The sequence below is a fragment of the Cricetulus griseus genome, chromosome 5 (genome assembly GCF_003668045.3).
Source record: "Cricetulus griseus strain 17A/GY chromosome 5, alternate assembly CriGri-PICRH-1.0, whole genome shotgun sequence".
Classification (NCBI taxonomy): Eukaryota; Metazoa; Chordata; class Mammalia; order Rodentia; family Cricetidae; genus Cricetulus; species Cricetulus griseus.
The window spans coordinates 50,231,077-50,254,778 of NC_048598.1; the positions used below are offsets into that span (position 1 = coordinate 50,231,077).

Here is a 23,702-nt window from a genome sequence, read left to right on the forward strand (position 1 = left end):
TAAAAGCATGCAAAATAAAAACATTGTTTACCAGGTCCCAAAATACATCAGAGAAAAAAAACCAAAGGAAGAAGTATCAAGGGAAAATTTATAAATAAAGTAAATTCACAATAAGATGTGATTGGTTAACAAGAAAGATACTCTATGATAAATTAATATATTCCAACAGGCACTGAAAAAACAGCTTTCATAAGCTTGGATTCTGAGCCATGGAAATCTTTATTCCCCGATATGCTCAATGAAACTCTAATGGGTAAATACAATCAAAGGCAATTCATGTTAGTGTTGGGACACAATATCTTATCTAGCACCCAATACACTGACAACCTGAAACACTTAAGAACACAATCCTTTACTTAAACTTATCATTTCTTCACATTTGAAGTCTTCTACAAACTTTAAGAGAAAAGGGAAATTTTAGTTTATAAAAATGAGTGTGTAAACATAGCAAAAAAAAACAAAACAAAAATCAAGCAAAGTGGTGTATGTTCAAGTTCCCTTCTTTACTTCCTTATTATTTTAAAATATTGATTTCAATAAATTAAATCTTTAAAAAAATATGGGTTTTCCTTCAGGCTCACCTTTAATTGCATTGAGTGATTTGAATGTAATTAACTGTATTTGGATGATTGTTTCCATTCTCCCAAAGAAAAAGATTCTTATAATAATTTTTAAGACTCTCCACATAAAATATGTATATGAACTACAATATTTTTAATTCCAGAATATCTTCAAATGTATATAAATTTCAGAAAGATTAGCATGTGTTATAGTTAAGGTAAGTCTCTTCCTAAGACTTATATGTTAAAGGCATGGACTTTAGCCCATGAAGAAAAAGGAAGACTGTAAAAGACATGGAGGCCTAGAGGAAGGTTTTCTATTAATTTAGGACATGCCCTTAATTGGGACATAGAGATTCCATCCCCTTCTTCATTTTCTCTTCATGTCCTAGTCATTACATATGGGGTTTTACTCCTCAACTGGGTCCCTGTCAGCTGGTACTGCCATACGAGATTCCCAAAAGCAATGGGACCACCCTACAACTTCCCATAGACTTTTCTTTTCATAATTGATTTTGGTCAGGTATTTTGTTACAGTGAATCAAAGCTGGCAAGTCAAGCACAAGAACTAGATATAAAGACAGGAGGTACACATATTTATCCATTTAAAAACTTCTCCAAGTAGCTCAAAAACCCTTGAAATGCATGAGAGCTACAGAAAGAACCACTAAAGTCAGAAGACAGCATATTACACTATTACACATCTATATTTGTTATTGTTCATAATGTTCAAGAGGTTTGCACACCAATTGTGGAAGACAGGCCAGGATGGCATAAAAATTCTCACTTTCCAAATACTTTACAGGCTAAGGGTTAAAGGTAGCCTAGCAATGGAATTCTATTGATGGTAGACCTCTGTGCTACTTCTTATTAACCCAATGTGTTTAACCCTTAAAATATACACATCTGAGCCAGAGATAGGTGCTTGCCATCATACCCAATAACCTGAGGCCAAATCTTCAGGACTCACATATTAAAAGGAAAGAAATGATACCCTGATGGTGACCTCTGACTTCTACATTTATGCCTGCGTACACACACACACACACACACACACACACACACTCTACAAATGTAAGAATACATTATGAGGCTAATCATCTGGTCATGTAGAAATTTTTTGGTAAAAACTACCTAACAGCTTTTAATGAATACTATAGAAAGAAACAAATGTACTTGACTTGTACCATTTTGGACCAGCTTACTTCTTAGCTATAATTCAATCATCTTTTTAGGGAATTAGAATAAGTGGCAAGATGGGACAAGATATGCTAAATAGGAAAACACATTTTAGAAAGTGCTATGAAGCAAGAAGACAATAAATATTTAAATATTGCCAAGTTTTAAAGTGCTAATTTTCTTACCTTCCACTTTCAACCTGCCCTAACTAAGGTATTAAGTTCTATTGCCTACTGAGCTTCTTTGTTATCATAAGAACAGGTAAGTGATTTTAAGTGCTTGAACACAATGTACCAATTCATTTAAAAGTAAATATTCCACTTCTAGAACTTTAAATAGGTGACAGGCCAATGATCATGGGGAATATTAGCTACCAATAATGAAAAGAGCTAAAACAGAAGTTGATGAATTAGAGTAAGAATAAGCTCTGGAGCACATTTTGTTGAGTTTTAAAAGACAACCACGATACTTCCTTCAGTTGTAATATTAAGATGTTTCCTTTTCCTTGCCTCATTCAAACGGGCCGTGGAAAGGCAGTTAGAACAGTGATGAAACGAATGCTTACAGGCTTGTATCTCAGAGCATCCCTGTAGGATCCAAACAAAGCCGCCTGCGCCCTCAGAAAGGCCCGAGCCACTCCATCTCCCGTAGCCGTGGACTGCTTCTTCAGCTTATTTTTCAAGGCCGAGACCTGCATGGCAGAGAGGAACAGTTAAATTAACACCTCAGAAATTGGTACAGCGAGGTACGAACCCAATCAGCAGGCAAAGCGCAATGTCTGCAGGTCAGCCAAAATCCATCGTCCTCCCTGAGAGCTTATCTTTTTAGCTGTACCGAGCACCTGCTGCTCCGCTAATTGAAACGAGAGCGGGAGAGGATAGCAATGTGCTAATGCAAATTGGTTTATGCTCTCTTTTTTTTCCCAAGGCCTCTTGACATAAATAAGCTTTAATTATTTACAGTAAACTGCTTGTGAGGCACTTTTCTGCAGATTTTTAGCAATTATAACGTGTGTCGACTTGTTTAGAGATAAAGCTGGCTCCATAGCATTCATTTCTGTTGTGCATTGTTATTTGTTAGGAGTCCTTCAAGATCATTTACAATTTTATTTTATGTTTGGAAGCATCATTTGCATAAGTAATTTTCTCTTTTTATTATTATCAGAAGAAAAGAGAGAAGAGATAAAGTAACAGAGACCGTATCATGAATGGAAAATTATGTAATATAAATGTTATATATTGTCTCATTTAAATTTCATCACATTCTCCTAAGAAAACATTCATATTCTCTTTTATGAATGAAAAAAGTTAGGACAAATAATAGGAACCAGTTTGCTTTCACTATAGGGCTACTCAGAGGGAGAGTTGTGATGCAAATCTAGTGTCCACATACTGGACTCGAGTTCTGCATCACTGCCACACCAATCAGCAATCAGGACAAAATACTAATGTTTTTAGAAAGAAATTTGAACATTAATGTTTGACCTGGAAACATGAAAAATTTGAAATGTTGTCAAACTTACACTAGGTTATGCCTATTCTAATTTTAAACGCTATGTGTTTTAGAAATGCAAGTATAAGAGGCCAGTGGACTGAGCTTTAAGTGAGCTCATACTCAGGGTGCTCACTCTTTTATATTCATTTCACTAACTATTTTCATTCAAAATGGAAAACTATAGTCTGTACATTGAAAACACCAAATTTCATATACTCCTTATTGATTTTCAATAGAAAACTGTGAAGTTACATTCTATTTTCTTACAGAAATAAACACTAATTTAGAGAGGAATTTTAACTAGATTGCTCCCTCAAACATAACAATATTAGCTGTATAAACTACCAGATAATAAAAGATACCATTTATCTTTTACATATGTGCAAAGGGGAATATTTTTATTTCTTTGTTCAAGTAGTCCTGACTACTCTTATAGATGATGATTGTAATTGAAGTGTGAACCTAATTAACAACTAAACTTTGAATAATGCTAATGAGAAATGAACACAGCATCAGAGGAAAGACCAGCTCTACAGGTGATAAACCTTCACAGTAGTGACATTTTCCAGTGTAAAGTCACAGTTACTGTGATCTCATCAAAGAAACAGACCCCCATTGGGTCCAATTATAACTATAGTTTTGAAAAATTATTGAGTTATGGTATTCATAATCTATGCAGAAAGGCCTTTGTGGTATAAGTCTTCTCCCCATAGCTGTGATCTTTTCAATTTATATCCAAGCTCCACAGATTCAGATAAAAGTTTAGAGCCTAATTCATTTAGCCACAAAGTGCTAAACCAGATTCATTTCAGAGAAGCTTTTATTATTCAAATCTAACCTTAGTTTAGGTAATCCACATATTCAAACAATAACGCAGTTCAAACACACTTCAGACTTAATGTCCTTTATTCTAATTTGAAATGCTATTTTTCTACATGTAAAGAAAATGGAAACAAATATCAAAATATATATTTGATTACTGTCCTTCCTGTAAAGATTACGATATAAGGAATATGCATCCAATGGCTAAGAATACTATGAAAACTAAATCCTTTCAACAAAAAAATGAAACAAAAGCTTCACTTATTTACAAAAGCCATGCCTTGTATCTTTGCAAAAGTTCAAGTTTACTTTTCAGTAAAACTGACAATTTGGTTCTCCATAAAACAAGGAAATACTACTGTTAGGGCAGTCAGCACATTCTAGTGGAATGGAGAGGCATCACACACTCCCCCAGGCTTCTGTTTACCATGCCCTGGGCTGTGTAACTGCTATCCTAGCTATCCTGAGAACTAGTCACAGCACCAAGCCCTTTCTGGCCAAATGAGGATACAACCTTCACTTCTACAGTCAGTCAGTCACATGGCAATCATCTAGGAACTCTTTTAGTATCCAGAATACGAGGGAAAAAAAAAAAAAAAAAAGAAAATTTCTGTTCTATAACTAGCTTTCCAAAATGGCAGCCATCAGGCACATGACCAAATGAATGTCCCCATCCAAGAGTATAACTGCTCCAAATACATAAAGCAGGCCTCACACCTAGAAGATTCTGCACATAAAGAAACTCAACAAATTTTATGCTGACTAGATTTTGAAGCACTGTTTTGTATAGAATGAAATAAAATATATCATTAAATCAATTTTGCCTATTCTTTGAATTTATGAATGAGATTTCAGAGAACTTGTGATGACTTGTGTGGCTCTCGTTGTGGTTCTCTCAGTTAGTACCATTGTAAGTCCTATCTAATCTCATATAAACATGTGAGACACAAAATTTCCTAGCAAGAAATGTACCATTTTTTTCTCTGCTTATTTCTATATTATTTCAAGTACATCACAAAGATTTTTTTCCCTTGGCTTGTTCTAGATTGCCATACCTGTCACTAGATCTGATTTCCAGGGGCCAGAAAGGCAGCTGAATTCAAGACTTCTATGTGTGAATATAGATGCTCAGTAATAGTCTATCAAAATGAAATTGTTTGTAAAATTCCATTTTAGGAAGAAGTGCATTCATGTAATATAAACTGACTGTGTCAAACCTTGCTGTTTTCACTGGCCTTCAGATCCCTGCAGTAAATCAACACTGGTTACCATTGCCCTTTGGTGCTAATTAGCTTTTAGCAGTTTTTAATCTATCCTCTGATGGTGTCTCTTCTGCACCCTTCACAGTATCTGCTCTGGGAAATAACATTTTCTACTTTAGTTCCAAGCTTCTACCTTTAGGTATGAAATGAATGCACATCCTCCAAAGGAACTGTAAAACTTACATTAGCATGTAACTGAATTCAGAAAACAATATTTAGGACTTTGGTCATGGGGCTGCTGTCACAAATCCTGTTACACTGAAAAAGCACTAATCATTTTCCCTCAGAAAAGGAAGCTATGCTGAACCTTCACTTGCTAAAGACTATGTCACAGCTCTTACTACACTTTATTTTTAGACAGTTCTCTGCCTGTAAATATATTCTCTGTCTAGTTAAATACACACAGGTCAAAAAAATCTTCAGTGCAAAAAAAGAATCTTCAGAAATAAACACTTTATTTCTCTTCTCAAATATTTAAGTTCCCTTTGTACAAGGACAATCTGGGCCTCCACCCAGCATTCACAGCATTAGGAGCAATGGGAGTTTACTGCAAAATTGATGATATTGACACCAACTGTCCACATGTTCCTTCTTAGCAATGAAGTGACTACGAATAAAGAGAGAAGTGCATAAGTAAACAGAGAAATGGGTACAACTAGAGTGTAAGAGTACGTGTACATCATAATGACACAAGGAAGTCACTAAGTCTGTGAGGATGGACATGGGTTTTTCTCTTCATTGCTGTGATAAAGAAAACTAACTTTTACCTAGATATTCTGATTTTATTTTCAGAATCATGGTGAAGGGCAAGCATAAAAGTATTCTATAACAACAGGGGTCAGCACAGCATGGTGATTCTAAGGAGAAACAGTGATCAGCATGGCATGGTGACCCTAAGAAAGCAACAGTGATCAGCAGGGATGGTGACCCTAAAGGAGCAACAGTGATCAGCATGGCATGGTGACCCTAAGGGAGCATAGATGGCATGCATATCATGGCTAACTACCAGAAATAGTTAAGTCATAGATAATGAAACCAGCACTTCACCAAAACATCAAAACACCTAACTATAATCTAAGTATTATTTATAAGTGTTATTCTCACTCCTCAACAAAGAAACTTCTCTTTGCAACAAATGGAGAAAACCATTGCAAAAGCCCACAACTGATCAAAATACAGAATTTTGGAGCCCATTTCCAACTGCTACATCTACAAGACGACCCTTGCACCTAAAGCTCAGTAATCATTGCATAAGAGAGGGCAGAGAGATTGTAAGAGCCAGAGGAAGAGGGAGTTTGCTGTGAGATTGTGACTCTTACAATCTCAGAAGCTATAGCCATAAAGTCTCACCAACATGAATGCCTAAACATGAGCTGAGTAAGGGTAGCACCAACAGACATGCTAACATGGATAGAGGAAATCCCACGGCCTCAACCATAGACAAAGAACTCTAGGTAATTTAGCAATGCTGAGTGGGAAGAGCATATTTAATTATCCCATACCAAGTGGTCATCACTGAAAACCTACAAGGAACACCATATGGACTAAGCAGGTTATATTTATATATTTAGAAGCATACACACATATCCAAATATAAAAATATTAATATAAATATAAAATCCAAATAAATATAAAAATCCAAATATAAAAAATATACATATATATGGAACAATATTTTTTTAAAAAGGCATCTCACATGTAGGCACTGTTACACAAAGACATGATGTGCTTAGCTGTGCTATGAAAGACTTATCTAAGTTTTTGATAAAATGGTATCTAAGCTTGGCCAAAATTATGTTCACCTCAGCTTCCTGGTAGTAGAGATAGCTGTGTCAGTCACATACATCAATTCTCCCTGTCTTTGTTAATGTTAGTCCCAAATGCTGAACAATGCATGTATAACCTAGTTGTTTCCCTGTGACTTGGTGTAAGACCAGGCAAATGGAATGTGAACAAGGCTTTTTGTACATTACCTGGATTTCTACTTTCTTAGAAAGCAGAGAACAAATAATGAAACAGGTATCTTAACCCTGGAGTTGATATCACACCTTGAAAGGGAAGTTGCCCACAGTTCTAGACAGTTTTCCTTTGAATTATTAGACAATAAATATTTTTTAATTTAATATTTTATTATTAATTTATTAACAACAAATTAAATTAATTATTTCATTTGTTTAATAATTTTGTAAGTATTGTTTCTTAATTTTTGATATTATAATTACAATATTATGCCCTTCCTCCCTTCAAACCCTTGCATATACTCTGCTCTTTCAAATCTATGGCCTCATTTTTCATTAGTAGTTGTTAAATGCATGTATGTATATATATATGCATATACATTTCTATGTTTGGTCTGTATACTGCTACTTATAAATGTACTTTCAGGGATGGCCATTTGTTATTGGAAAATAAATACTTTGATCAATACTGCTGAATTCTCTCTGTTATGGCATTTTAACCTGTACCCTAATTGATTTATCACTTAAAGTAGAAACAAACAGCATTATACAAAAGAATATGTGCATCATATGAAATGAAAACAAAGACTAAGCTTTGGGTCCTGTCGTCACTCATGCTAAAGCTGAAATTCCGCACTCAATGAACTGACAAATCCTAAAAGGTTCCCCCAGGCCAAGAGGAAACAGTCACATTAGCCCAGGGAGGAATACTGAGCTCTTAAAACCCTGTGTGTTACTATGAAAGGCAATTCCTCAGGGACCATAGAAGCCAACACTTTATTTTCCCTGCATCTAAGTCTAGAGCAGGCCTTACCTCCCTAAGACTGTGTGCCAATCTCTTTGTGTGCACCTGCTCCTTTTCTTTCTAACATCTGTCTAGATCTATAATACTAGATGAGTCTTTATCAAATGAATGTCTGCCTTTAAACTGATGTGTTTTCTTATTCACTACTATATTATCAGCTCTCAGCATGATATGGGTACACATAAGTGCTTAATGAATACATGCTGAGCCAATGAATGCCTCAAAGAGTACATGAAGTGAACAACACTACCTGTTCTAAGCATAATTTTACCTTAACTTAGGTTACTCAAGCACAGCCTCTGCAATGGGCATCAGGATCAGAATTCACTTCAAATTCACAAAGTCATTCATAATGATGCCAGCAAAGTTCAGAACAGTTCTGAGGACAATCCGCTCACTATTGCATACCATAGCAGTGTCTTCAGTATGGGAAAGTCAAGGCTTTAAAAGACTAGAATAAATAGGAGAGAACTTTGAAGGACAAAAACGAAAGTTTGCCATTTCTTTGCCACCCCAAATTAGAAAAAAAGAAAACAGAAAAGCTGCTGCTAATACAGCACATGGGGAGAGTGCAAGAGAGAGGTGAAATCCTCTAAAATGAAAGGCTAGAAGAAGTCAATGGAAGTCACAGAAAGTAACAACAATAAATTAACTCTATAAATTACAAAATAGAGAGATGGGAAGAAGAGGGTCCGTAAAAACTTGGGCTAGCATCCCACGTGAAGGGATACACTCTGGCCCTGAACACATGGGGAAGGGCCCAGGCCCAGCACAGGAAGATTTGGTGGACTTTGCAGAGCCCCCATTGAGGGCCCTACCCTGCCTGGGGAGTAGTGGGTGGATGGGGTAGGGGTTAGATTGGGGGTGGGGGATGAGGGATGGGAGTGAGGGGAGGGAGAGGGAGAAGGGACTTACATGTGAAACAAGCTTGTTCCCTAACTTGAACTAAAAAAAAAAAAACAAAAAACAAGTGACAGAAGGGTAAAACTTTTTGAGATATTCACAAGCACATCTAAAGATGGTGTATTTGTTTTTCTCTTTCCTCTTTTTGTATGTAAGCCTTGTATTAAAACTATATAATGAGAAAAGTGTAGGGAAATAGTAAAATCTGGAATATTTTACCTAGAAGCAAACAAAAAACTTATTTTAGAAATGACTACATCTATGAAAATAATCATTTAAAAAGACGATGAGTTTTCAAAGACAATTAGAATGCCCTCCCAGTGAGCATTTTCCAGCAGGCAAAAAATAAAATGTTGAATTGCATAAAAAAAATAGATTCTGAGTTTCCATTTTTTTGGGGGGGGGGAGTCCATTATGAGAATCAAATGAAAATATCCTTATATAATGATTACTACATAGAGATTTTTAAAAAGCAAACTTCTGTGTCAAGATATTTGAACAGTGTAATTGTATTTCTCGTCCACACTCACTCATCCAGTGCTTACTCTTTACAAAGCAGAACACAGAGGCTGGTGCAGGAGAGAGTTGGACAACTGGTGCCAGAATCCTGGAAGCTGAGGAGGAGCAGGCAGAGACGTCTTCAAGGACAACGGAAACCAGGCTTGTTTCCTTGAGTCTGTTCTACCCACTAATGTTCTCCATGGCATGCTCTAATTGGAGGGAAGTGGTATTATCTTTCCAGTATAGAATACCGCTGGCATTAGTTAGAGATGTCACTGACCATTCAGCACGATCAGGACTATTGCAGAGCTGGGACAAACCTGGGACTGAAAACATAGGTCGGAGCCTTATCTTCTTTATAACACATATGTGCCCTTTAACTTGTTAAAGCCTTCATGTTAAATTAGAGGATCTAGTCAATGAATCAGACATGTATTGATAATATTCATGGCCAAATATAAAACTTGTATACTTTATAATTTTTAAATTAATTTAAAAATCTTCTAAAATAGCCAATTCTTTTCTAAACTGATTTCCAAATAAATAAACTGTCAAATGTAGCTACTCAAAAATTTAATTTCAAGTTTGTGTTTTGGAGGTTTTCTCTAGTTCTCATGGTAATTTGTGCCTTTCACTTTTCATATCACAAACAAATTATTAGCATATTCCTACAAAGGCTATTTACAACACCATTGTAACAGTGTGATAGTTTACATTAGGCCACTTATAAGAAGTGTTCCCTAATATTTTAGTAATTAAAAGATTTTATACCAAAACTAGGTATCCTATCACAATGTGCCCCAGTTTAACAGTGCCTAAGGTAGCATGGAAAGGTACACATGTTTGATAAATGCGAGTTTAATTATAATGATTGCCACACAGTAAAACATTTAAGGCGGTAGATACTTTTACAAACTTTTATCACAGAAAACAATTATTTTCCAACAATAGTACTTGCAGATAAAATATCTTAAAAAAACAAGTGCTGAGAATTTTTAAATCAAATATATCATGTTGCTATTCTTTTAGCAAGGTAAGAACAGCAGGCTGATTGTGAGCGAAACTGTAAATAAGTTCCGCATTACTCAGAAATGTACTTCACATTTACTGTGAAGAACTAAGAACTATTTGGGGTATAGATACAAACACCAACTTTATCCACTAAAGTCCTAGCTATCAACAATATACTTGCTGTGCCTCAGTTTTCTTACAGAAATAAAAACTTGTTCTTTAATAAATTAAAATTATCTAAAGATGGTTATGCAAAAACCACTTGCCTGTTGTAATGAATATTCTAATACAAGTAGCTTTGTCAGCTGTCAGCCAACTCTGGGCTGCTTTCATCTATAAGACTTGGTTTATAATTGCTGATCTTAACATTCCTAGGAGAGTACACTTCCTAAATTATACTATAATTTTAATTATTAGCCTAATTTTCCAGCAAGTAAATAGGTTACCTTCTTACTTTATGAATAGCAGCAACATTTCCCCAATTATTAGAAAGTATTAATAATGACAAAAATTAAAATGAACAGTAAAAGTAAGAAACACAAAATTTTAAATTACTACATAATTAAACTAAATCTGCCTATAAATATATGGAATGGGGGATTTCAATAGTTCATTTTCTGAAATTAAATGAAATCATTTGAAATTTACTCTGTTATATATAATTGAACTTTTCTTCTGATTCTCCTAAACACACTACCATAACACTAACTTTGATTGATGGTTACTTAGCCCTGAAGTTTACTCTTTTATTTCAAAATATTCCAACTACATATGTTTAAAATGTCTGCACGGCATATTACTAAAATAAAGCCACAATACTTTCATACACAGGCTACAAAAGAGTTTCAGTGTGTCACTGTCTTCAGAAGTTTTCCTGTGAAATAACATCCTTAAAATCATTCCCAATAAAACATTTAGCTTCTGTTTTGTTTTGATGATCCAAATCTATAGTGAAATGATGAAATCAAAAAGCAAGTGTTCTTGTCAGAAAACAGGAAGAAAGGCGTTTTTTTTTTTTCTTCCCAAAAGGAAAACAAAGGATTCCTGCAGCCTGCCCTGATTTATTTTTCCAATTTTAAATACCTTAAGAGCAGCGGAAGTGCTACTGGCGTGGTAGTATTTCTAACAGTCAATAAATCTAAAATATTATGTGTGAATATTGGAATGAAGCCATTAAGAAGATTACAGCATGCAACGCACCAGAGGGTCCACAGGAAAAGAGAACTAGTAATTCAGGACAACTGTGACCACTGACCTTTGAGCAGCCGCGGCCACTGGTCAATATGCAGCAGTAATAGAGTGCACATGCACACACGGTCACCCTGCCTGTAAGCGTAATTTAAATGCTGTGGGGGACGCTTTAGAAGGGACCCCTTTTAAATCTTAGTTAACTTACTAACTAATCAAACAGGGCCAATAGTAATACCTTTCAGGCTTCCAAAATATTTATTAATGTAGATCACACATAAACTGTTATCATTCAGAATTTTATCAGATCTTATTTAAAACATTCACCATTTTAAACTGTGTGGAGCTCTGAACGGCAATGTTGAAAAACTGATGAAAATGAGAACTTTATTAGAGATGAGTTGAACAATTGCCTAAAATATTAAAAAAAAACAAAAAAACAAAAAAAAAACACCTATTTCAACAAATGGCTCTTGCTCCATCTCAGAGCTTTTACTTGCTGAATCTTCAGCTGTCGGCAAGTCTGAGGCCTTCAAATGGCAGCACCTTTGCAATCTGCCTGCACTAGCTGCAATGCTCCTTTTCTGCATGCTTACAATGGCAGTCAGTAGTGCTAAACAAGCAGCATACTGACTCTTCTGTAATGATCTAGATTTGTATCTGTATATCTGTGACTCTTGCTTAGCATCCCTATACACTGAAATCGATATCTTAATTACAAAAACATCTACAAGAGAAGTGCTTCTCAGTTAAAAGCGATTCCCAGTACACTGAAACTTCAAAGGCTCTTCTCAAGCCAGGAGCTCAGTGCACTGCACAGATTTTAATATCACGTAGAGAAAGGAAAGCTGTGTTCCTCTCGCTCTTCTTTTTAGTAAACACCTTTTTTCCTGAAACAAAGCAGTAGTAAATGTGCATACCATAAGGAAAATGTTTTGAAAAGCTGGAATTCTATTTTTGTCAGTATTTCTCTACTCAGCGAAAACCACTTGGACGGATTTCTCAATGCCTAGAGTATCTTTCCTAGCAGTCCAGTCTCTGCAGATTTCCTAACGAAGCAGCTGGCTGCACTGAGCTGGGAAGAGAATCTCAGTGTCCACTGGCCTGAGTTTGGATAGTTCACACACAACAATTTTACTTCAACGAATGCACAGTTCAGTTTAATGAGCTTAAAGTCAGGAAATCGTCTGGTTATTGATAAGCAAAAGTAACATGCCTACTAAAAAGCTCCCATTTTCCTATCACTAGCCACAAGAACAATATGAGCTGGCTATGATGTATCTTTTAAATTGTAGATTTTTAAATTCACTTTCTCAAGCTCCTTAATAATGGAGAAAATAGAGAAAAAGATATTGCAAAGCTTACTTTCAATTCTCAAATTTCAATAATGCTGAAAAGAATGGATACTTTGAGGGGTTTTTTAAGAGAGTTATTTTAAACTTATGACTATGTTATAAAGACATTTAAATAGCCATTAAATAGGTACAGAAATAACACTAGTTTTCAATCTTGCCCTACACTACAGAACACAAAAGCCAAAAACTGCAATTTTACACAGATATTTAATATGAAATTCAAAATATGTCCCATTAAAAGCTACAAACACAACACAACACACACACACACACACACACACACACACACACACACACACACACACACAAGATCAAAGACCCTAAGAGAACTGGCACTTAATTTATCAGCTTTACAGACAAAAGACAGTTTTCGTCATTTCAAAAGAATCAGATGTCTTTTATGACAAACTGGGTTTGCAGTTTAATTTACAAATAGAATTTTAAGTAAGCATTCTTTGCTCTGCCAAAGCACATGACAAACTGTAGGTTTTCATTCTTGTGGCCCTCAGCAGGACAGGAAAGATTAAAATAAAACTGAAATAATTTAGAGAAAACAAATAAATGTTTCAGAAAGTTGAGAGAGATCAAAGCCAGAATTTTCTGACCCCAACTGTACAAGCATTTCTTATTATATTGACCAGTGCCATCAGATCATTAATTAAAAGGAAAAGCGCTGGCAGGTGGCAAGGAAGCAAAAGGCGATAATTGGCCCCTTCTTCTTCTTGCCTTCAAAAACTCTCTCATTCTTTTGCAAGACATGCCACCAGGCAGACAGAATGCCTACTTTGTAATACAATGATTAAGACGAGATGAAGGGACTCAATGTTTAAAGAAACTCTGTGTAATGAATGCATCTAGCTTTTTAATTATGATCCCATTTTTACAATAAGGAATATGCTATTCCATTTAAAATCTAAACTGCCAAAAGGTAAAATATTAAAAATAGAATCTACATCGATTCTTCTTAAAACCCTTGCATACACTAACTTTAAAGGTTCAAATACAAAGTGGAAAATAGTAACTTGAGGGTCCAGCAACAAACATTCTTGTTCACCACAGACATCCCTTGGACTTACCACATCACTGGGTAGGTTGCTCAAGTCATTAAATGGTGATTCTAAAGTGTTTGTGTCAACATTTAACACAACCACATCTTCCAATGATCTATTTTTCACTCTCTGTTTAAAAAACACAATTATGAAAAACAAAGCTTATTATATTTTTCTTACAAATTTATGATGAGTTTGGAAACAAAAACTATCTTAGTGCATTAAGTGTGGGAAAATTAAAGAGGGAAATTCAGTATTATAAAATAATATAAACAACTTTGCTTTCTGAGAAATTTGATTATAATTCATTCGAAGATTTGCTTAAAATAGAAAATTTCCTCATCTAATATCAAAATAACTGTCAAAAATTTAGCACAGCACTTATAAAATAGACACAGAAACATCAAAATATAAAACCTGTAGCTTTTATGATTTGAATGTCAATCTTATGATAGGGGAATTTGTTTCCAGTTTCAAATCCATTTTAGCATAAATACATTGGAGAGAGAATATAAACTAATAACAATGTCTACAGTATCATTTCAAGTGAATAAATATGTTCCTATATTGCCATACCAATATGCATCCATGAGTAGGGCTGAAAGTGAAATAAGAAGATAATGGAGTGACTACTAATATGTAATTTGCCAATTATGTACTCACATGAATTTGAATGTAAAGAGTAAAATTCATAATCCCAGCACTTGGAAGGCAGAGGCAGGCAGATCTCTTGAGTTTGAGACTATTCTGGTCTAGATAGTAAGCTCCAAGACAGGCAGGGCTACATAGAGAAACCCTGTCTCAAGGGGGAAAAATAATAATAATAAAAGTTAACAGTTCATCAGATTGACTTATCTTCCCAGGTTGTTTAAAATTTTAGTAAAATGTTATCTCAATAGGTTTACAAATAATAGTAAGTTATAAAACTTGTATCCAAGTTGTTATACCTAAAAGAGTATAGTTTATTTTCTGTTTCACATATCCATTTAAATTACTGAATTCTATTGTCACAACACCCCTCAGTTGTAAATGATACACTCAAGTAATGAAATAACAGCCATAAATCCAGAATTCCACATTCATATGAGCCAACTGGCAAAAGGTAATGACGCCAGTGCAGCACTTTTAGTTAAGTTCATCATTCTTCTTCTTCTTTCTGGGTGTGAGGGAGGAAGACAGACAGACAGACAGACAGCAGACAGACAGACAGACAGACAGACAGACAGACAGACAGACGGAGAAGAGAGAGAGAGTGGGAGCGGGGTCTTTATGTAGTCCAGGCTGTCCTGGAACACTATGTAGGCCAGGCCAATCTTGATCTCACAGAGATCCTCCTGCCTCTGCCTACCAACTGCTGTGATTAAAGGAAAGCTCCACTGGCTAAATGCTTCACGTTTAAACTAATTTAACCAATTATTTTGTACAAGTTGATTCTGATTAAAGGGCCTCTAATCCATTTTGGATTTCAAATCTTTTGAGTATTTAGTATTAAATGTTAAATTTCCTACAAAAATGATGACCATGGACAGGGAAATTCTGTGTTTAGAAATCCACAATGTAGGTTGTATATTCTCAAGGGACACTGGTTGTAAAACCTGTCTTGTAAAAGACATTGCAATTACTAAAAACTCAAAATTAAAAGATGGCTACCTCTAAGTTATTATCAAAAAATCATTTCTGGTGATATAACTGACATCCTATAAAGATGTCTAAAAACCACTCATTTCTTTTCATTTTCAAGTGTACACATTTAAGAGGTTTAAATGCATAACTATATCATTATTACCTAAATTTTAATAATTTATGAGCAAAATATATAATGCCATTTTTGGGAAAAGTATGTCATAACATGAATACCATTTCACTTTTGGGGATGTTCTCATGCGGGAGAAACTGATATAATCCAGAAGACTAAATGTATTTTTTTTCCAATGGCAAATAAATTTGTTCAAACACTTTAAGATAAGGATGTTTTTGATGACATTAGTACAAAAGTCTGATTAATGATATAAATGTGATACATCGACTTTTTCAATTGCTTTTTATTTTAAGGCAAATAATAACTAAATTAAATTTTGTTCAAGGAGCCACTAGATAAAAGTAAAAAAAAACAATCTGTTCAATACTAATAAACTGAAACCCTAATGTTAGAATAAATCTATATAAGCCGTGGGGGAAAGTAGATTACAATAGATTACAATTTAACTATCTGAAAATACTAATACTAACATTCTATTTTTTTCTCTCCAAATCAAATGTTAGCTGTGTCTTCTCTATGTAGGCATGCAAGTAGGACATGGACCTTCTTCCTCTGTCTCATATTTTTATAGCTCATATATTTATGGGGTGCAACTTAAAAGAAAAGAGGAAAATAAAATGCTCATCCAGAAAAGTAAGAACATAATGTTGGACACATGATGTGTAAAGCTGTCTCATGCTTGTGGAATTAACCCTGGTCCACACTGTGGCTATACACATTATGCACATTAATGTACTAGAATGGCATTGGACAGAAAGCACAGAACTTTACCAAAGGGGACTAACATTGCCATTCAGAGTCCTGTGCAGATGAAAACAAACAAGCCCACCCTTGTATCTGCAGCTTCCAACCACAGATTAGTCAGCACTAACTTCACCCAGAAGTCTGGTTTTCAGGGAAAATAAAATCTGTTTCCCTTATTTCAGAAATAAACTTCTACTTTCAAAAGACTTTTATTCATCATTCTTTACTCACAATTATATAAAAACAAGCGAAAGTTTCAAAGAACATTAATTTCATGCTTTAGAGCTCAGAGGTTGTTATGCAATTAATAATACTAGCTGAGACAGTTAAGACCAAAAAGACAACAGTACTCTTTAGTTTTCCTCCAAAAAAGACGCAATTGTTAACAAAAGCAAAAAGTTACAAAGCGCTGAATCATAAATTAACTATAAAAATACCTGAATTCCATTTAAAACATATATATTATAAAATAAAGCAAAAGATAAAATTTTTCATTTAAAACTTTGATAGTGACATAATGAAGAATGAACTATCACCTTATTAAAATCTAAGAAAATTGCCAAGTGATGTGCATCTGGTTTAAAGGAAGTTCAAATGCACCTTCTCCCTCCCTGTCATAAGCCGAGTGCCAGCTAACAAGATAAGTACAGCACAGAAAGGTGTGGAAACCTCACACGTTCTAATTATGTCTCTAAATGTCCCACTTCACAAAAGGAACCAACTGAAAGTTAGGATTGTCTTCTTCTTTAAAATAGCATTTTTCAAAAAGCAAAAAATCTACTTCAGGAAAAGATAGAGGGAGAAAATAAATTTAATTATTAATTTTCCAAGAATTATTTTAAATTTAAACTTTCTTTGTAAGTGGCCAATAAGTATGGGATAAATTAAATGAAATAGCTCACATGCTTCCTCAACCATCATAATTTGGAAAAGTCTAATTTATTTGTTGTAAAGATTATTATAGAATAATTCCACACAACCGAAATTAACGTAAGTCCACTAGGCACTCTCTCCAATTTTAAATTATTTTCATCTCTATAACTAAATCCACTATAAAATTTTGTGTGCTACTCATACAATTAGTGTGAAAATCAAACTGTTACTTTTAAGAAAAAAATCCAAGCAAATAATTTCATGAGAGTCAAATTAGTGAAATTCAGGTTATATACCTGATCTAATCACAGAATAAATACCTATCTGCTAATATCTCATTGCATACACTGCATACTTAATAGTTTCTTAAAATTAATAAAATGTAAGGAGTCACAAATTTATTCCACTCAGACTCCAATATTAAAAACATGTTAAACCTACTAAAATGCATTAAAATCTATACAATCTATATTTCAGTAATAATGGAACAAAAGAACTATTGCCCTAGCACTTTGCAAAAAGAAAAACAAAAGCCCCAAACTTGAGAATAGGTAGAATTCCATAAAATCAAGCTTTCTCAGGGGTAGGGCTCCATCTTAGTAAGAATTTTCTCCAGTCAAAGGAAAGACTAGTGTTGGCAACTAACAGGAAAACCACAACTATTCATCAGTATGTCCATTAGCAACCGCATTGCATTATTGATGTTATTCTGTGCAAACAGCAAAAGAGAAATTTGTTTGAATGAAACTGATGTCAGCAAGCATGATGTCACTCAGCAGACATCATGTTCTAGCCTTTTGGAAATTTATACGCCATATTTTCATATTTTTCTTTTGGGGGGTGGTTTTGGTTTTAGTTTTTCAGAGACAGGATTTCTCTGTGTAGCCCAGGCTGTCCTGGAACTTGTTTTGTAGACCAGGCTGCCCATCAAACTCACAGAGATACACTTGCCTCTGCCTCCTGAGTATTCGGATTAAAGGTTTGTGCCACAGCACACATGCCAATCTTACAAGAAGTACTTTCTGGAAATTTCATTGACTGTAAACCCAATGTTTAAAGTTTCAGTAATTTCAGTTTAGGGATAAGTAAGCAAACAAAAATCATTTTGAAATGAAATATTAATTTTAAAAAACTACTCATTCCATCTCCAACAGTAGGACAGAAACTTTGGACATAGAAAAGTATGCCTGGTCTTCTCTTCAGTTCTGCCTGACCGGGAAGCCCCCTGTGCACCAAAAGCCATCTTGCATTGTGGGAATGGAATCCTCAGCTCCTTAAGGACTAGCACCACAGGGATGAGCCACCATATTCTGGTTAATAAGTTTATAGTATGTTAAACTCACATTTTGAAAATCAACTGATAAACTGGAAATAATGAAGTTGTGTAAAAGAAAATCATTAGACTTGGTGACTCCCAACCACATAAAATTTAATTTCAAAATATTGTACTAAATATGAGATACAGAAAATCTCAAGTTGCAAGAAATCAGTGGTTCATCAGGGAACAATGATTTTAGTATTTAAAACTGACCACGTGACTTCAAACACAACCACTTCCATGGGTTTCATGCCAGAACAGGCAAACCAGTATTACGGCATAAACTGAAATGATCTCAGTGACACTATATGAAAATGACCCAGTAAGGCTATCCATAACGTCAATCAAGTACATCTTAGTATTAGTCAGATAAGCTTTAAATAAACCTTTATGTATTATTTCTAATTAATTAGTTCCATAACTATCTTACTGAGAAAGATACTCACCTCTATGAGACTGGAGTGTATTCCAATCAGGTATGGCATTGGGGCACTAAATTAAAAATATATATGTATGTATGCATTCATATTTTTCATTGAAACTCAAACAACATAAAAGCAATTCAAATGCTTAAAAACTAACTTCAAGTGCTCATTCCACCATTAGACGTTACAGATACTCAAAATTACTCAATGTATAATAGTTATATTTCATCTTATAGGCCATTATTATTTAAAGTTTATTTATATAAAAATCTCTAAAAATCATTTATTATTAAATCAAAAGTTCTATGCCTAAATAACATGTTTTATTTAAGAAAACTATCAGGGTATAGGTTATATTGAATATTTTCCACATACTTGACAGCAAATATATTCTAAATAATCATCAAATGTATCTATATTTCTTTTATACATATTCTTGTTCAACTTGATTATTTCTGATATTTTAATGGATTGCCCTTGTTTAATTCCTAATATGTCACTTAATACCTACTGTATTAGGTGTTAAGACTACCACTAAGGTATCACATATTTATCTCATCCTGTCTTCACTATTCTAGAACCAATGATGTAGACATAATAAGTCCCCTCTGTGCTCCCGTTCCTGTGAGACCTCAGATTGACTTTACTTTCATTGTTGCTAGTATAATGACTTTTTTTTCAAGATAGGGTTTCTCTGTGTAGTCCTGGCTGTCCTGGAACTCACTCAGTAGACCAGGCTGGCCTCAAACTCACAGAGATCTTTCTGTCTCTGCCTCCCAAGTTCTGGGATTAAAAATGTGCACCACCACTGCCCAGGTACTAACATAATAATTTTAATAAAAAAATTTTCAAGTCTAAGAATATTTTTGAGTTAGTTATTTCAGGTCATGATTTCAGGAGTATACCAGATCCAGGTCCTTGGATAGAAACATAAACACAGTGATAAACAATGTAGATGGGATACAGTTCCTCCTGGATCTTACACTTCAGCAGAAAATACAGGTACTAAAGCATTTTAGTATATAACATATGAATTAGGAAAATATTAGAAATAATTGTTAGGAAATACAAGAAGAAAAGTATTCATCTTGAAATTGGAAACTAAATTTTAAACAGAAAACCATGAAGACAGAGACATCTATAAAAATGATAAATAATGAATATGAGAACAAATAACTTTTTTTAGAAAAACACATTCTGGGGAATCCTCTTATAGATGTCTCTGACCTTTAATACCAACCATTTCTGCTAATGCAAATCCTGTTTCTCAAAGGCTTATATAATGCTGTGAAGAACATTGTCATTACTCAGAACTGCTCAGGCTCCCGGATGTGCCCTTCACTGCAGAAAAGCAGTGCTAGGTGACACTAAGAGAAACTCTGACCACCCCAGAGAGCTCAAATCATTAGTATAAACTAATCAATAATCCTAGGAAATACATCCTGAAAAACACTTTGAAATGTTTCTGAAAGATACTTGCTTTCTGAGATGCAAATAATATGTTCATATAAATTAAGCTAGAATTAAAGTTATATTGTAGCAGGCTCTTATGACAAATTTAACAATGTATCAACTCAAAACTCTTAAATGGGATCATGGTGCATTGCTGTAGATTTTTTTCTCACTAATTTATAGCAAATTCCTACACTTACATATGTTTGAATTAAAAATGCTAGAGTATAATTTTCTAAAATCATTATGATATTTGACAGAATGCAATGTTTATAGAGTCAAATAGATAGGTGTTTCTTTCCCACTGGACTATACATATTGTAGTATGACATAGGCCAACTCTCTAGGAAAGTCACCTGCAATCCCAGATGGATCATCCATCCTACTTTGATGAGGGAGTTGGTACATCAGGAAGAGATCAATGGTGATGCAGATGCTCCATTATCTATGTGTAAGACTGTCTTCAAGCCCTACTGTCTGTGACATTATTTAGAAAAGACAGTACAGACGACTTTTCTTCTTGGTGGTAGAATCTTTACTCAAATTCACTTTTTTTTTCTTCTTAAGCTACTTACAAAGAAGCATCCCTGACACATGCTATTGCAGCAATCAGGATAGACTGAAGGAATAAATTTTTTTTATTTACTTTTTTTCTTAGAAGCCAAATCTGATTGTTTCAAAGAAATAAACTGGAGAATTCAACTAAATGACTTACTTAAGCACTGCTTGAGCAGATGATAATTCATGGTAATAATCTATGATAATCTTACAGCCATGTTCATGGGTTAGACCATTTTGAAGTATCTGACAAACGATGTGGCATACTGAAGTACTGTTGTTTTTCTTGACAAAGAGGAAAACACAGATTATATCACTTCCTCCTAACAGCTTTCCTGAACTTAGGAAGAATGCTTTCTACTTAACCGCTTCAGTTGCCACCCATGTCTCTTTGAGTAACTCTGCTATAGCAATTATAGTGTTACAGGGTTATTCAGTACTTGGATGTGTGCATGGAAGTATGCAGAGAGCTATGTATATGTATTTATTTCTTTCAGTAAATCAACAATTAAAGAAGCTTATTCATTATATTACATATTCACAGCTTGCCAAATAGGTAGTCACTATACAATGGAGGGGTGAGAGGGTGGGTGGGTGGGTGGGTGCATGAATGGATGGATGAATGAACCAACCAACAATGTAATAAGAGTGGCAAAGGACCAAGATGTGATATTCATCTATGGTCACAAGAGGGCATTATGGTTCTCCAAAGTTATGGCACATCACCAATACCAGGTGCAGACAGAGAAATGTTTTGCTGCTCCGTGACTATTCAGGATTTGCAGCATCCCAATCACTCTGAAAAGCTAACCACGGTACAAGTAATCCTCAAACAATGTGGTCCCATTTGGAGCTTAGTGTAAACTTTTTGTTTGATGATTGAGACTGAGGGGATAACTTCCATTTTTCTTCCTTCAGCATATATCACTACGATCCTAATATCAAGGATATAAATGGAACCGAATCATCTTTCCTATGAAAGTGCTTCATCTATCACATGTCCTGACAATAGGATGAAGTGACATAGATGGGTTGCTAGATCCTTTAACAAAAGCTGAGCCTATCATATGACTTTAAGGCTCAGACAGTGCTTAGAGAGTTCCTGTTTGGATACCACAGATGGCATGGAAGCTGTAGGAACTTGTGCTAAAGACTATTTCCAGCATTGGGAGCAAGCAATAAGAAAGAAAGGGGAGAAAGGAGGAGCTTCTTCACTTAGACTGGAAGCAGCAGTAAAGACTTGACAGCAGGGTCAGAACCAAGAAAATAGTTCTGGAAAGAATTTGTGTAACATTGATACTTTAAAAATAATGCTTAAGAAAAATTTGAATATATAGCACTACATAGAATTGAGTAAAAGGTATGTTATCATAAGAAGTCAGGGCACTTTAACAGAAAAATTATAAAGCAAGTACTATTGCAAAATGTAATTCTAATCCTATAATTAAATTCAAATTAAATTAATTATAATTAAAATCAAAATGAATTTAATTGTATAAGACTTTTAGAAAAGAGTACTTTAAATGTCTAGTTACAGAACACTTGTATGTGAAAATCTATCATGTACATCATCATAAACCAACTGTATTTTCTGTCTTTAAGGAGGAAAACTAGTGTGTTGGTCAAAAGGAAAACTCTAAAATGAATAACAGAAAAATTTACTTATTGATCTGACTTTATACTTAGATTTGTGCACATCACACTTCACAATATAATTAAATTAAACCCTGTAGTCTACAAAACTATTTTTCCTTTCAAGGTGCCTAAGGAAAGAACAACAGTGGTGAGTCACTAGTCACCCACTTCACAGCATGAGCAATACTATTACCACACTATGGAAACACACAGTACAGCAGTGTAATCAATCTGGACAAGTACAAGCATTGTTTTAGAAGGCTAGTCAGAGAAACTTAATACAACACCTACCAGTCCTTTGTGCAAACATCGTATATTTAAATAATCACTATCCTTAAAGAATTTTAAATAATGTCTGTCTTGAAAATCTTAAATAAATATATTAATTCCAAAGGACTGATTTTTACTAACACTAGCTTTGATATAAGAAAATTATCAATGCCAAATGATTTCTGTGTGTGTGTGTGTGTGTGTGTGTGTGTGTGTGTGTGTGTGTGTGTATCATGCATGTATACAAAGGCATGGTTCAGAGAAAGAAATCCTAACAAATTTCTTAAAATTTAACTATTCCTGCAGGTGATTACATAATGAATACAATTCTTTACCCTCAAGGACCAAAACTACTGCATCCGAATCTAGTTCTGGAGTAGCTTCACTATACACAATCAAAGCTTCTGCTTTGGAGTCTACTCTTTGTCTAGCCTTACTATATACAAGCCTTGCTATATTCCAGTCAGAGAGAACAAGGAGGCCATTGGCCATTGTTCTAGTTTCTAGTGGCCTGATTGAACTCAGATTACTGAACTCACTGAGAGCTGTTTCTAAAGCCAGCCAGTTCTCACAATGGCTCT

The 23,702-nt window shown here is 34.7% G+C and overlaps 1 protein-coding gene across 5 annotated transcripts in view; it reads right to left on the minus strand.

The window, feature by feature from the left end:
* Dennd1b (DENN domain containing 1B) overlaps window positions 1-23,702 on the minus strand; it is a 226,575-nt gene that overhangs the window by 91,666 nt on the left and 111,207 nt on the right. For all 5 annotated transcript variants that reach the window (XM_035444915.1, XM_035444914.1, XM_035444911.1 and 2 more), the window contains 3 exons: window positions 19,228-19,273; window positions 14,115-14,216; window positions 2,305-2,430 (listed from right to left, as the gene is read on the minus strand). In XM_035444915.1, coding sequence (XP_035300806.1) covers window positions 2,305-2,430; window positions 14,115-14,216; window positions 19,228-19,273 — 274 coding nt within the window. The remainder of the gene's footprint in view (window positions 1-2,304; window positions 2,431-14,114; window positions 14,217-19,227; window positions 19,274-23,702) is intronic.